Source organism: Eleutherodactylus coqui, chromosome 4, assembly GCF_035609145.1.
Source record: "Eleutherodactylus coqui strain aEleCoq1 chromosome 4, aEleCoq1.hap1, whole genome shotgun sequence".
Classification (NCBI taxonomy): Eukaryota; Metazoa; Chordata; class Amphibia; order Anura; family Eleutherodactylidae; genus Eleutherodactylus; species Eleutherodactylus coqui.
Genome location: NC_089840.1, coordinates 3,039,662 through 3,054,209, shown reverse-complemented (window position 1 = coordinate 3,054,209; position 14,548 = coordinate 3,039,662). Strand labels below are relative to the sequence as shown.

At 49.7% G+C, this 14,548-nt stretch overlaps 1 protein-coding gene across 1 annotated transcript; it reads left to right on the top strand.

Annotated features, from left to right (window-relative positions):
- Positions 1-8,561: 8,561 nt before the first annotated feature.
- On the top strand, positions 8,562-14,124 carry LOC136625019 (adhesive plaque matrix protein-like). Its single transcript, XM_066598937.1, has 3 exons — positions 8,562-8,645; positions 10,861-12,446; positions 12,777-14,124. Exons 1-3 carry the CDS (start codon positions 8,562-8,564, stop codon positions 14,122-14,124), a joined length of 3,018 nt encoding a protein of 1,005 aa, XP_066455034.1.
- Positions 14,125-14,548: the final 424 nt, after the last annotated feature.

Below are 14,548 nucleotides of genomic sequence, written 5' to 3'. Positions count from 1 at the left end.
CCAGACTGCTACTACTACTGAAATGGAACTAATACTGCGCTCCCCCTATACTGCTGCTTCAGAAATTGTTACTGGGGCCTGTCTAGACTGCTACTACTACTGAAATGGAACTAATACTGTGCTCCCCCTATACTGCTGCTTCGGAATTGTTACTGGGGCTTGTCTGGACTGCTACTACTACTGAAATGGAACTAATACTGTGCTCCCCCTATACTGCTGCTAGTGATAGGTTACTGGGGCCTGTCCAGACTGCTACTACTACTGAAATGGAACTAATACTGTGTTTCCCCTATAATGCTGCTAGTGATATGTTACTGGGACCTGTCCCTAATGCTACTGCTGAAATGTTACTAATTCTGGGCTCTGCCTATACCGCTGCTAATGCTATGTCACTGGGTTGTGGAAACGGAGGCTTCCCAAAGACATGATGGTGGCAAGGCCATTTCCCACCAACGCGGTTACTGTTAAGGTGCATATAACCACGGACACGTGGAGAGGACACGTAGTGCCTCAAAAACATCCCCCTCCTCCTCCAACAGTGAAAACATTCTTGGCAAATACCTTTGCATTGGTCCGTCTGGTGGCAGTCCAAGAATTTCACCTTTAACGACACAAGAGAGCCCCCCCACCATGGTCCACTTAATCCTGGCCACATTCCGAAAACCAACTAAATAAAACCGCGCTACTAGGTCCGCAGTCACCACCACATTCCCACCAACGCGGTTACTATTAAGGTACATATTACCAGTCTGACTGGGGCATGCAGTGTAGGCCGAAGCCCACCTGTATTGTATCTGACGTTAGCTCTGCTGAGCAGGGCACTGCAATGGGATACATTTATGTACCGCCGATGGGTTCCAGGGAGCCACCCATGCTGTGGGTCCACAGGGACTTCACATTAGGGATTTGTACCTGCCAGTGTCTATGTATTAAAAACCCCGGTCAGACTGGGGCATGCAGTGCGGGCCAAAGCCCACCTGCATTTAATTGGACGTTACCTCAGCTGTGCTGGGCAATGCAATGGGATATATTTATGTACCGCCGGTGGCTTCCTGGGACCCACCCATGCTGTCGGTCCACACGGAGTTGTAACTGCATGTGTCCACTTCTAAAGAACCCCAGTCTGACTGGGCCATGCAGTGTGGGCCGAAGCCCACCTGCATTAAACATGACATTACCTCAGCTGTGCTGGGCACTACAATGGGATTTATGTACCGCCGGTGGGTTCCAGGGAGCCACCCATGCTGTGGGTCCACAGGGACTTCACAATAGGGAGTTGTACCTGCCTGTGTCTACTTATAAAAAACCCCAGTGTGACTGGGGCATGCATTGTGGGCTGAAGCCCACCTGCATTTAATCTGACGTTAGCTCTGCCGTCCAGGGCACTGCAATGGGATACATTAATGTACAGCCGGTGGGTTCCAGGGAGCCACCCATGCTGTGGGTGCACATGGAATTCCCATTGCGGAGTTGTACCTGCCTGTGACTATTTATAAAAAACCACGGTCTGACTGGGGCATGCAGACACCTTGACAGAATGAATAGTGTGTGGCACATAGGTTCGCCATTGCTATGCCCACGTGTGCAGCTCCTGATGGAGGTGGCACAGGATTGGATTTCTCATTGCTTCTGCACAGCATTGTGGGCTATCGCCCCTCCCCTTTTAAAGAGGATCGCTGTCTGGCCCTGCCAACCCTCTACAGTGTGTTCCCCGGGATCCTCCTCATGGCAGACGCACTTATAAATAGACATGAGGGTGGTGTGGCTATGAGGCCAGCGTGTGGCATGAGGGCAGCTGAAGGCTGCGCAGGGACACCTTGGTGTGCGCTGTGGACACTGGGTCATGCGGGGGGGGGGGGGGGTTGGGCAGCATGTAACCCAGGAGAAGTGGCAGCGGAGTGTCATGCAGGCAGTGATTGTGCTTTGTTGGAGGTAGTGTGGTGCTTAGCTAAGGTATGCATTGCTAATGAGGGTTTTTCAGAAGTAAAAATTGTTGGGGGGGGGGGGGGGCACTCTTGCCGCTATTGTGGCTTAATAGTGGGACCTGGGAACTTGAGATGCAGCCCAACATGTAGCCCCTCGCCTGCCCTATCCGTTGCTGTGTCGTTCCCATCACTTTCTTGAATTGCCCAGATTTTCACAAATGAAAACCTTAGCGAGCATCGGCGAAATACAAAAATGCTCGGGTCGCCCATTGACTTCAATGGGGTTCGTTACTCGAAACGAACCCTCGAGCATCGCGGAAAGTTCATCTCGAGTAACGAGCACCCGAGCATTTTGGTGCTCGCTCATCTCTAGTGAGAACCCCTTTAAGCTACATTAAACGTTGAGTCCCTTTGTAACTACATGAGTCAGGGCTCGTTCACCCCAGACTGTATATTCATACAGGACTGTCCACAGGATGCAGCGCAGAGGCAGATTGTCAAATAGTGCAGCATTTGTCGCACTTTTATCCGCTAATTGCATTTTGTAATATCTTGTGGCATTTCTTGCGTTTTTCCAGCAGACTTTAATTGTAGAATTCCATCTCCTGTGAGAAAACTGCAACAACAATTCTGCACAACGTCCCTAAAGCTTTTCTGCTGCAGAATGCAATCTTTCGGTTTTAAAATGAAGATTTTAACAGATACGGAATTCAAGCCCCATAGGGATAACATTGTGACAGGTAAGCCACAGGGCGCCGTCACACAGTCCGGGATTATTCCGCAAGACGCACCTAAAGATGCAGAACATTCTGCACCCAAATCAGCAGGTAAACCCGGCAGGTGTAATAATTCTGCCCTGTGGGAAAGGATCCTTGATGTGCTTGAAGCCATCAGTTGTGTTGGGCAGAGGTCGGGTTGGTTCATGGTCCCATACAGTGATCAGCTCTATTCAGCTACCGTTCTCATCCACATTGTGGCAAGAACCACTCAACTAAGTAAATGACCGTCCATCATTACGGTGAGGCATGAAGGTCAGTAAATCTGGAAAATTTCAAGAACCTCGAAGATATCCTCAGGTGCAGCTATGAAAACCATCCAACACTACGATGAAACTGGCTCTCATGCGGATGCCCCGGGAAAGGAAGAGCAAGAGTTCCCGCTGCTGTAGAGGAGAACGTAATCAGAGTTCCCTCAGAAACAAATTACCAGCAACTCCGATTAGAGCCAACATAAATGCGTCACGGAGATCAGGTACCAGACTCCTCTGGACTTCATGGTCGAATTTTTGCAAAGATGACTTTACTGAGGAACATCAACAAGAAGCAGCACAAGGAATGGATATTATACCAGTGGAAATCTGGACTTTGGTCCAATGAGTCAAAATGTGAGATTCTTGGTTCCAATGGCGACCATAGCATTCTGCAGCAACACATCATCCCATCTGGTTTGCACTTAGTGGGACCATCATTTGTTTTTCAAATGGGACAATGACCCCCAAAACAGCCTATGTTAGGGCTATCTGACCAAGAAAGAAAGTGATGGAGCGCTGCGCCAGATTACAGGCCTCCACAACCCTCTAACCTAATCTCAAATGAGACTATTTGGGGCGAGTTGGAGCACAGAGCGAAGATAAACAACCGCACAGCACCTCTGGTAAAACCACTCCAGGTGGCGACCCCATGAGGCTCATGGACAGAATGCCAGAGTGTAGAGATCTGTCATCAAAGCTAAAGGGGGAAGAATCTAAGACATAAAACCTTCTGGTGTGTTTAGCCCTATTTTGTTTACTAGTTAATTCGTGTCCTTCGTAGCTTTCATGTCTTCAATATAACACTACGATGTAAGAAAAAACAACAAGACCGTGCGATGCAAAGAGACAGCTAAACGTTACTATGGTATAAACTACAGACTGGTATTTAAGGTGGAAATCTCCTTCCTCCGCATGCTGCCGCGGCAGTGCTGGTCGCCGACTAATGTTTGCAGCCTACAGATGTCAAGGATTAGCGGTCAATCATAGCTGAAGGTGGCAGCTGATATACAGATTGATATGCAGACTCAATCATCTGTTGTACAACCCCAATTCCAAAAATGTTAGCAAACTGCGTAAAATGTAAATAAATGTAAAAAAAAAAATGCAATAATTTGGAAATCTCATCCAACCAGTCTAGTCCCCATAGAACACGCAGGAGGGAAAATGGGACACTTTTCCATTTCATTAAAAAAAAAACTAATTTAGAAATTGATGACAGCAACACAGCTAACAAAAGTTGCTACAGGGGTAACAAATGGCTGGAAAAGTTAGTGGTCCTAATGCCAGCCAACTGGAGGGTCATGGCTATGTATAAAGAGAGCAGGTTAGAGAGGCAGAGTCTCTCAGAAGCAAATATAGTCAGAGGTTCACCAATCAAGCAGAAGACCGGTTAATGGTGATGCCCAGAGCCGTGCAAAAACTCTTCCAGAACTCGGATGTCATCTGGTATTCCATGCAGTCTGAAAACTTCTTAGATCATCAACTCTGCGGCATGCTCGGTGGTGGGAATCTCTTCTATGAAGACGAAGTGAGGATTCTTCATAAGTCGGTCCACAACAAGGATGGTAGTCATTGCTTTTGTAGTGTACAGAAGTTGATGTGTGGAAGCTTCTGGATGTTTCTGTATGGTATATGAAGTCTTGTGCTTCTGTGTATTGTCAATGTGTTTCATGTGAGTGAATATGATGTGTATTGCACTGAATGGGTTACTGTCTGGGTATGTCTGGAAAAGTATCTATTTGTCTGTCATGTGACCTTGTTTTATATATGTGGTTGCAAGGTGCATGAGTGAGGAGTTTTTGGAAAGCTTGCAAAGAGAGATACCGGAGAGGAGCCGGTCTGCACATAGACCCCTTTAGTCTGTGTGGGGGTGAATATGGAAGAGGCTGACAGGATAGCGAATGGGTGGTTTGGACCCTTTAGTCTTCCCCTCCTGGAGGATTAAAGGAGAGCAACAATCCACAAGAAGTGCGAGTCCCCACTGTGCAGCGCTGGGTGCACTCTACAATCCCATGAGTATGTACTGGAAGAGTCAGTGAGTGTTTGTGAGAAGGAAAGAGGACCACAGATAACTTAGCCCGTGTAATTCATTCTGTCCTCCCATGTTTTCCTCCCTGTCGCACCACGTGTTCTCTGGCACTGAATACCTTGCCAGTGGATGTAAATTGTGGACTATGTTGGACTGTATTAGGACTTCTATTCCAGTAAACGGCTTTACCGAACGTTCCCAGTTCTGCCTTTAAACTCTAACCCTACATGTAGACTTTTATTCTGACAACAAGAAGTGGCTGCAGAGGATGGAACGATGGCGTCACACGTGACAAGAAAAATCATGGTAAACCACACAAAGTTAACCCCACTTTTAACAGCCTGCTCTCGGCCCCTTGGACGTGTCCCTGGTTACCCTCCGGGTGGGAGAGAGTAGAGCCACCATGATAAGGCCCAAACTCATCCTCACCATCTCCTAGGCTGGGGCTCGCTCCTCGGACGCTGCACTTTTGAGGCGGGCAGGTCCGCTATAAAGTCCATCAATATAGATACCCATGGCCTGGATGGGATTGGCCGAGGTTTTAGGAAACCCAGAGGTTGAGCTTGTGGTGTTTTATTCCAAGCACATACCTCCCAAGAGGTGACATGTCTCTTCACATTCTTCCTGCAGTCGGGCCACCAGAAGGAATGAAACAGAAGTTCTTGAGTCTTTGTGACCCCAAGGTGACTGTCCAGCTTAGAATCATGGACCAGTTTAAGGACTTTGAGTCAACCAGCCTCAGGAATGCATAATTGGAGGTCGCCTCAAAAGTCCATTCTTGAAAGAGAGTTTCACATCTTAAGGATGATTTAGGAAGGGGTCACTTTTGTAGCCTCCCCTAAGCTTTGCTTAGAAGTCCTTAGAATGCAGGATACCTAAAAAAAAAAACACGTTTTGGGGACAGAATTATGTGGCTCCGAAAAAATCCTGGACAATGCATGTGCCTTGCCATTTCGGGAACCGAAATTATACCTGGAGAACAGAGCCCATCTAAATTTGTATGGTTAGTAAGAACCGTTACTGGATGATGGGCTCCTTCCAAGAGTTGCCTCCATTCGGTGAAAGCCTCCTTGATGGCCAGGAGTTCCTTGCCCTTCACATCATAGTTTTTCTCCACAAGTGATAAAGTGTAGGAATGCACAAGTATGTAGTTGCATCTTATCTTGACTCGTTGTGACAGGATAGCTCCCACAGCATAGTCAGAGGCGTCCACCTCCACAACCAAAGGCAGTTCTGGTCTTGGGTGGATCAGTACTGTGCTGAAGTAGAGTCTTTAGTTTCTCCAAAGCAGCTTGTGCCTCCACGGACCAGGAAAACGTGTGTGCTTACTGTGTGAGGGAGGTGATGGGAGAGATGAGTTTTGAGATGTCCTTTATAAATCTTCTGTAGAAGTTTGCAAAACTGATCAGGCATTGTACTTCCTTCAAATTTCTTGGAATGGGCCAATCCAAGATGGCTTTGATCTTGCTGGGATCCATACTTAAAGGGGCTGTCTTAAAGGGGCTGTAAAGGAATACCGCTGCCAGGTGTTAAAAAAAAAATAAAAGTCCCTTACCGGAATCCCCGTTCAGCAACTTTAAAAAATCTTCTTTCCAAGATGGCTGCCGCTGGTCTTCTCCCACGGTGCACTGCGGGTCTTCTCCCATGGTGCACCGTGGACGTTCTTCTGCTGTCTGCGCTCCACTGCTGATTCCAGCCACCTCATTAGCTGATCGGCACCATGTGACGGGGGTGGAGCTACGCGATGATGCTGAGAAGGGGCAGGAGCCAGGACGCAGCTCGTGAGCCCAGACCCTCCAGAAGAGGATGCCTCTCTGCGCAAGCGCGACTGTTGCGGTGACCAGAGGAGAAGTTTGGTCGTCGCCATGGAGACGGGGACGCCAGCACAAGAGGGGGTAATTGTATAACTTCTGTATGGCCAATATTTAATGCACGATGTATATTACAAAGTGCATTAATATGGCCATACAGAAGTGCTTAACACCACTTGCTTCTGTGGGACAACCCCTTTAAGCCCTCTGGGGAGATAATGTATCCCAGGAATTGCATTTGGATCTCTTCAAACGGTTCAAACTCCCATATCTCAATTTAATGAGGTTATTCTTTTGGAGTCGTTCTCAGATGAAAATGTCGTTGAGATATGCCACTACGAATTCATCCAACAGCTCTCGAAATACGTCTTTGATAAAGTGCTGGAAGGTGGCGGGAGCATTGCAGAGACCGAAAGGCATCATTAGAGATTTGAAGTGTCCATATCTTGTTCTGAACGTAGTCTTCCATTCATCTCTGAAAATTGTCTTCCATTCATCTCTGGGGCGGATCCGTACCAGATTAGAAGCCCCTCTGAGGTCCAGTTTAGTAAACACTTTGGCTGCCCGAAGCCTCTCCAGCAGTTCTGGGATTAATGGGAGTGGGTAGTGATACTTAATATTAATCTTCTTTAGTTCCTGGCAATCAGAATCTTTTTCAACAAAGAACATGGGTGCTCCCGCTGGAGAGAGAGGGCCGGGGAAGGCCTTCCTTAGATTTTTATCCAAATATTCCTGAAGGGTTTTTGAACTCTGGTTCTGCAAGGTTGTAGATACACCCAAATGGAATAGAAGATCCAGGGAGCAGCTCTATAGGACACTCATATGACCAATGAGGTGGCAGCTTTTCTTGCTGCAAACATTCCTGAAGATTTGGTAGTGAATTGGTAAATTCTCAAGTCCTGTTGACCCTCCTCGAGGTCCTGCCCTGGTTGAGGGGTGGATGGTGTCATCTGTCAGATCTCTTTACAGTATCCTAAAGGGAAGGCAATGGTCCTTGTTTCCCAGTTAATAAAGGGATTATGGGTAGAAAACCAGGTGATCCCGAGAATCACTGGAAATTTAGGGGTCGCAATGAGCTGGAAGTATATTGTTTCTTGCTGGTCAGGGTTCATGCGGAGCTCCAGTTCAATTATCTCCTGTGTGACTGGTCCCAAGGACAAGGGTGACCCATCCACAGTCTCCATATCAATCGGTATGGGTTTAAGTCTGGTTACAATGTTTTTCTCAGAAGCGAATGAGTCCATGAAGTTTCCTCCTGCTTTTTATGGCTTTATCTATAAATAATGTATATAGCAGCCCCAGAAATAGTTCCATAATAAACAGTCCAAAGCAATCGCCCCATTCACACAGCGGCGCTGAGCACAGTGCCAACCTCTGACCGTTATCATTGCAAACAGCAACATTAGAAGATTGGAGAAGACATCGTTCTCATGGTCAGCCTTAGTATATGCGACCCATACGGTTGTACAGGGCACCAACCACACCAGGGGGGATGTAGGCTAGGGGCAATCACCACCCTCAGTAACATAAGGTATGTACATGGTGACTCCGCTCTTCTCGTAGACTTCCATCAATGTACCTCGCATGTGAGCGTAGCTGTGACTCCTGGCTTTGATGGATGTTTGCAGTCCTCCCGCTGTAGCCTGGAGCTGGACAAGTGTGCACCGCTGATTGGGAAACCTCCTTATACGCCAGTTTATTGCCTCGGCCTCCGTGGGGACTTCAAGAGGAATTCTGGCTTTATGTCAATAAGGTTTAATCATCGGATGACGAACTGCAGCTTTATGAAAACTTTGGTCCTTCACAGAAGCAGCGCTGGCGGGGCCATGTCTATCTTCATAGAGAAAGGAGTGACATCATAGATTGTATTTTTCCACATATCTGCTTGCTGTCAGTGAATATGAGCATGTATTTGTTTACATTCAGAGGTTCAACATCTGTACTACAATTAATAGTGCTTTGAGCAACTTCCATTTCTAGGCCAAGGCAAAATCCATAGGAAGTCTTCATATCTATGCAGATTACAGAACTGGTGCCTTCTTATCATTGAGTCGCCCCAAACATCAATTCTAGGATGTCCATATAACCTCTACACTTCATACACAACCCAAGAGTCATAAAGTGATGTCACAGCGCAGGGATAACACACACAGTGATGTCACAGCACAGGGATACTACACACAGTGATGTCACAGCACAGGGATAACACACACAGTGATGTCACAGCGCAGGGATAACACACACAGTGATGTCACGGCGCAGGGATAACACACACAGTGATGTCACGGCGCAGGGATAACACACACAGTGATGTCACGGCGCAGGGATAACACACACAGCGATGTCACGGCGCAGGGATAACACACACAGCGATGTCACGGCGCAGGGATAACACACACACAGCGATGTCACGGCGCAGGGATAACACACACACACCGATGTCACGGCACAGGGATAATACACACAATGATGTCACAGCACAGGGATAATACACACAATGATGTCACAGCACAGGGATAATACACACAGTGATGTCACAGCACAGGGATAATACACACAGTGATGTCACAGCACAGGGATAACACACACAGCGATGTCACGGCACAGGGATAATACACACAATGATGTCACAGCGCAGGGATAATACACAGTGATGTCACAGCGCAGGGATAACACACACAGTGATGTCACAGCGCAGGGATAACACACACAGTGATGTCACAGCGCAGGGATAACACACACAGTGATGTCACAGCGCAGGGATAACACACACAGTGATGTCACAGCGCAGGGATAACACACACAGTGATGTCACAGCGCAGGGATAACACACACAGTGATGTCACAGCGCAGGGATAACACACACAGTGATGTCACAGCACAGGGATAATACACACAGTGATGTCACAGCGCAGGGATAACACACACAGTGATGTCACAGCGCAGGGATAACACACAGTGATGTCACAGCGCAGGGATAACACACACAGTGATGTCACAGCGCAGGGATAACACACACAGTGATGTCATAGTACAGAGATAATACACACAGTGATGTCATAGTACAGAGATAATACACAGTGATGTCACAGCACAGAGATAATACACACAGTGATGTCACAGTACAGGGGTAATACACAGTGATGTCCCAGTACAGGGATAATACACACAAGGATGTCACAGTATAGGGATAATACACACAAGGATGTCACAGTACAGGGATAATACACACAGTGATGTCATAGTACAGGGATAATACACACAGTGATGTCATAGTACAGAGATAATACACACAGTGATGTCATAGTACAGAGATAATACACACAGTGATGTCACAGTACAGGGATAATACACACAGTGATGTCACAGTACAGGGATAATACACACAGTGATGTCACAGTACAGGGATAATACACACAGTGATGTCACAGTACAGGGGTAATACACAGTGATGTCACAGTGTAGGGATAATACACACAGTGATGTCACAGTGTAGGGATAATACACACAGTGATGTCACAGTACAGGGATAATACACACAGTGATGTCACAGTACAGGGATAATACACACAGTGATGTCATAGTGAACCCCGGCGCACCTCCAGACTCGCACACCACATGTTACTGGATATATTGTCTACCACTGTGTATTCATCAGATACAGAACAAGTTTATGTTTTTTGGCAAATGTGAAGCAGCAGCGATCAGGGAGAGGCGACCGCCAACATCTGCAGGTTATTAGGTGCAACAAACAGACACAAGCAGGACCCGAGGCGGCGCTGCTGACGTTACTAGCCGGGTGCACCTAGCGCTGACTAACCAGGTTTAATTGTACCCTGGGTCACTGCCAGCGCTGCTGACAATGCCAACAGCTTATCCAGGGTTGGGGCGTCTATAGTAGGAGCACGACTGCAGGACTACAACCCCCAGCCCTCATTACTGCAGGACTACAACCCCCAGCGCACATTACTGCCGAACTACCACCCCCAGCCCACATTACTGCCGAACTACCACCCCCAGAGCACATTACTGCCGAACTACCACCCCCAGCGCACATGACTACAGAACTACAACCCCCAGCGCACATTACTGCCGAACTACAACCCCCAGCGCACATTACGGCAGAACTACAACCCCCAGCCCACATTACGGCAGAACTACAACCCCCAGCCCACATTACGGCAGAACTACAACCCCCAGCCCACATTACGGCAGAACTACAACCCCCAGCCCACATTACGGCAGAACTACAACCCCCAGCGCACATTACGGCAGAACTACAACCCCCAGCGCACATTACGGCAGAACTACAACCCCCAGCCCACATTACGGCCGAACTACCACCCCCAGCGCACATTACGGCCGAACTACCACCCCCAGCGCACATTACGGCAGAACTACAACCCCCAGCGCACATTACGGCAGAACTACAACCCCCAGCGCACATTACGGCAGAACTACAACCCCCAGCGCACATTACGGCAGAACTACAACCCCCAGCCCACATTACGGCAGAACTACAACCCCCAGCCCACATTACGGCAGAACTACAACCCCCAGCGCACATTACGGCAGAACTACAACCCCCAGCGCACATTACGGCAGAACTACAACCCCCAGCGCACATTACGGCAGAACTACAACCCCCAGCGCACATTACGGCAGAACTACAACCCCCAGCGCCCATTACGGCAGAACTACAACCCCCAGCGCCCATTACGGCAGAACTACAACCCCCAGCCCCCATTAAGGCAGAACTACAACCCCCAGCCCCCATTAAGGCAGAACTACAACCCCCAGCCCCCATTACTGCAGAACTACAACCCCCAGCCCCCATTAAGGCAGAACTACAACCCCCAGCCCCCATTACTGCAGAACTACAACCCCCAGCCCCCATTACTGCAGAACTACAACCCCCAGCCCACATTACTGCAGAACTACAACCCCCAGCCCACATTACTGCAGAACTACAACCCCCAGCCCACATTACGGCAGAACTACAACCCCCAGCCCACATTACGGCAGAACTACAACCCCCAGCCCACATTAAGGCAGAACTACAACCCCCAGCCCACATTACTACAGAGCTACAACCCCCAGCCCACATTACTACAGAGCTACAACCCCCAGCGCACATTACTGCAGGACTACAACCCCCAGCCCACATTACTGCAGAACTACAACCCCCAGCCCACATTACTACAGAACTACAACCCCCAGCCCCCATTACGGCAGAACTACAACCCCCAGCCCACATTAGGGCAGAACTACAACCCCCAGCCCACATTACAGCAGAACTACAACCCCCAGCCCCCATTACGGCAGAACTACAACCCCCAGCCCCCATTACGGCAGAACTACAACCCCCAGCCCCCATTACGGCAGAACTACAACCCCCAGCCCCCATTACGGCAGAACTACAACCCCCAGCCCACATTACGGCAGAACTACAACCCCCAGCGCACATTACGGCAGAACTACAACCCCCAGCGCACATTACGGCAGAACTACAACCCCCAACGCACATTACTGCCGAACTACAACCCCCAGCCCACATTACGGCAGAACTACAACCCCCAGCCCCCATTACGGCAGAACTACAACCCCCAGCCCCCATTAAGGCAGAACTACAACCACCAGCCCCCATTAAGGCAGAACTACAACCCCCAGCCCCCATTACTGCAGAACTACAACCCCCAGCCCCCATTACTGCAGAACTACAACCCCCAGCCCCCATTACTGCAGAACTACAACCCCCAGCCCCCATTACTGCAGAACTACAACCCCCAGCCCCCATTACTGCAGAACTACAACCCCCAGCCCCCATTACTGCAGAACTACAACCCCCAGCCCACATTACGGCAGAACTACAACCCCCAGCCCACATTACGGCAGAACTACAACCCCCAGCCCACATTACGGCAGAACTACAACCCCCAGCCCACATTACGGCAGAACTACAACCCCCAGCCCACATTAAGGCAGAACTACAACCCCCAGCCCACATTACTACAGAGCTACAACCCCCAGCGCACATTACTGCAGGGCTACAACCCCCAGCCCACATTACTACAGAGCTACAACCCCCAGCCCACATTACTACAGAGCTACAACCCCCAGCCCAGATTACTACAGAGCTACAACCCCCAGCGCACATTACTGCAGGACTACAACCCCCAGCCCACATTACTGCAGAACTACAACCCCCAGCCCACATTACTACAGAACTACAACCCCCAGCCCCCATTACGGCAGAACTACAACCCCCAGCCCACATTAGGGCAGAACTACAACCCCCAGCCCCCATTACGGCAGAACTACAACCCCCAGCCCCCATTACGGCAGAACTACAACCCCCAGCCCCCATTACGGCAGAACTACAACCCCCAGCCCACATTAGGGCAGAACTACAACCCCAAGCCCACATTACTAGAGAGCTACAACCCCCAGCCCCCATTACGGCAGAACTACAACCCCCAGCCCCCATTACGGCAGAACTACAACCCCCAGCCCCCATTACGGCAGAACTACAACCCCCAGCCCCCATTAGGGCAGAACTACAACCCCCAGCCCCCATTAGGGCAGAACTACAACCCCCAGCCCCCATTACGGCAGAACTACAACCCCCAGCCCCCATTACGGCAGAACTACAACCCCCAGCCCCCATTACGGCAGAACTACAACCCCCAGCCCCCATTACGGCAGAACTACAACCCCCAGCCCCCATTACGGCAGAACTACAACCCCCAGCCCCCATTACGGCAGAACTACAACCCCCAGCCCCCATTACGGCAGAACTACAACCCCCAGCCCCCATTACGGCAGAACTACAACCCCCAGCCCCCATTACGGCAGAACTACAACCCCCAGCCCCCATTACGGCAGAACTACAACCCCCAGCCCACATTACGGCAGAACTACAACCCCCAGCCCACATTACGGCAGAACTACAACCCGCAGCCCACATTACGGCAGAACTACAACCCCCAGCCCACATTACGGCAGAACTACAACCCCCAGGCCACATTACGGCAGAACTACAACCCCCAGGCCACATTACGGCAGAACTACAACCCCCAGGCCACATTATGGCAGAACTACAACCCCCAGGCCACATTACTGCAGAACTACAACCCCCAGCGCACATTACTGCAGAACTACAACCCCCAGCGCACATTACTGCAGAACTACAACCCCCAGGCCACATTACTGCAGAACTACAACCCCCAGGCCACATTACTGCAGAACTACAACCCCCAGGCCACATTACTGCAGAACTGTCGTACCGCCTGGAGGTATACAGGTTCTGTACGATACCCTGACACATAGCGCTTCACATTTGCAGTTACGGAGCCTCTTGATCATGTAAACTCAGACTGGTATTGTTGGTGTCCCAGATGTTCCCCAACATGTTATACAGGTGATAAATTTGGCATTATCCTCCACCTCTTGGAAGCCGCCATGAGAGGAACACATGTGGCTGCAGGATGTCCTGAACATATCGCTGAGCTGTCATTGTCCCTCGTACCACTACTAGGGGGACCGACTGTTGTATGTGATGCCCCCCAGACCACCACACCAGCAGAGGGCAGTGTGGTGCTACACAGCAGAGGATTGAGTTGCTCACCCTGAAGTCTCCAGACACAGAAATGGACGTTGTCAGCGCCCAAACTAAACCTGGATTCATCGCTGAAGACAACCCGGTTCCATCACGACACCACTGCAAACAGCAGCGACGGTGGGAGGGTGTCAA

Bases quoted from the DNA above. Each gene is read 5' to 3' on its own strand.
- LOC136625019 (XM_066598937.1), top strand. From the start codon at position 8,562: ATGACGAACTGCAGCTTTATGAAAACTTTGGTCCTTCACAGAAGCAGC. The intron at 8,646-10,860 runs GTGACATCATAG...ACATGACTACAG, and splicing joins CTATCTTCATAGAGAAAGGA to AACTACAACCCCCAGCGCAC. The intron at 12,447-12,776 runs GCAGAACTACAA...GCCCACATTAAG, and splicing joins AACCACCAGCCCCCATTAAG to GCAGAACTACAACCCCCAGC.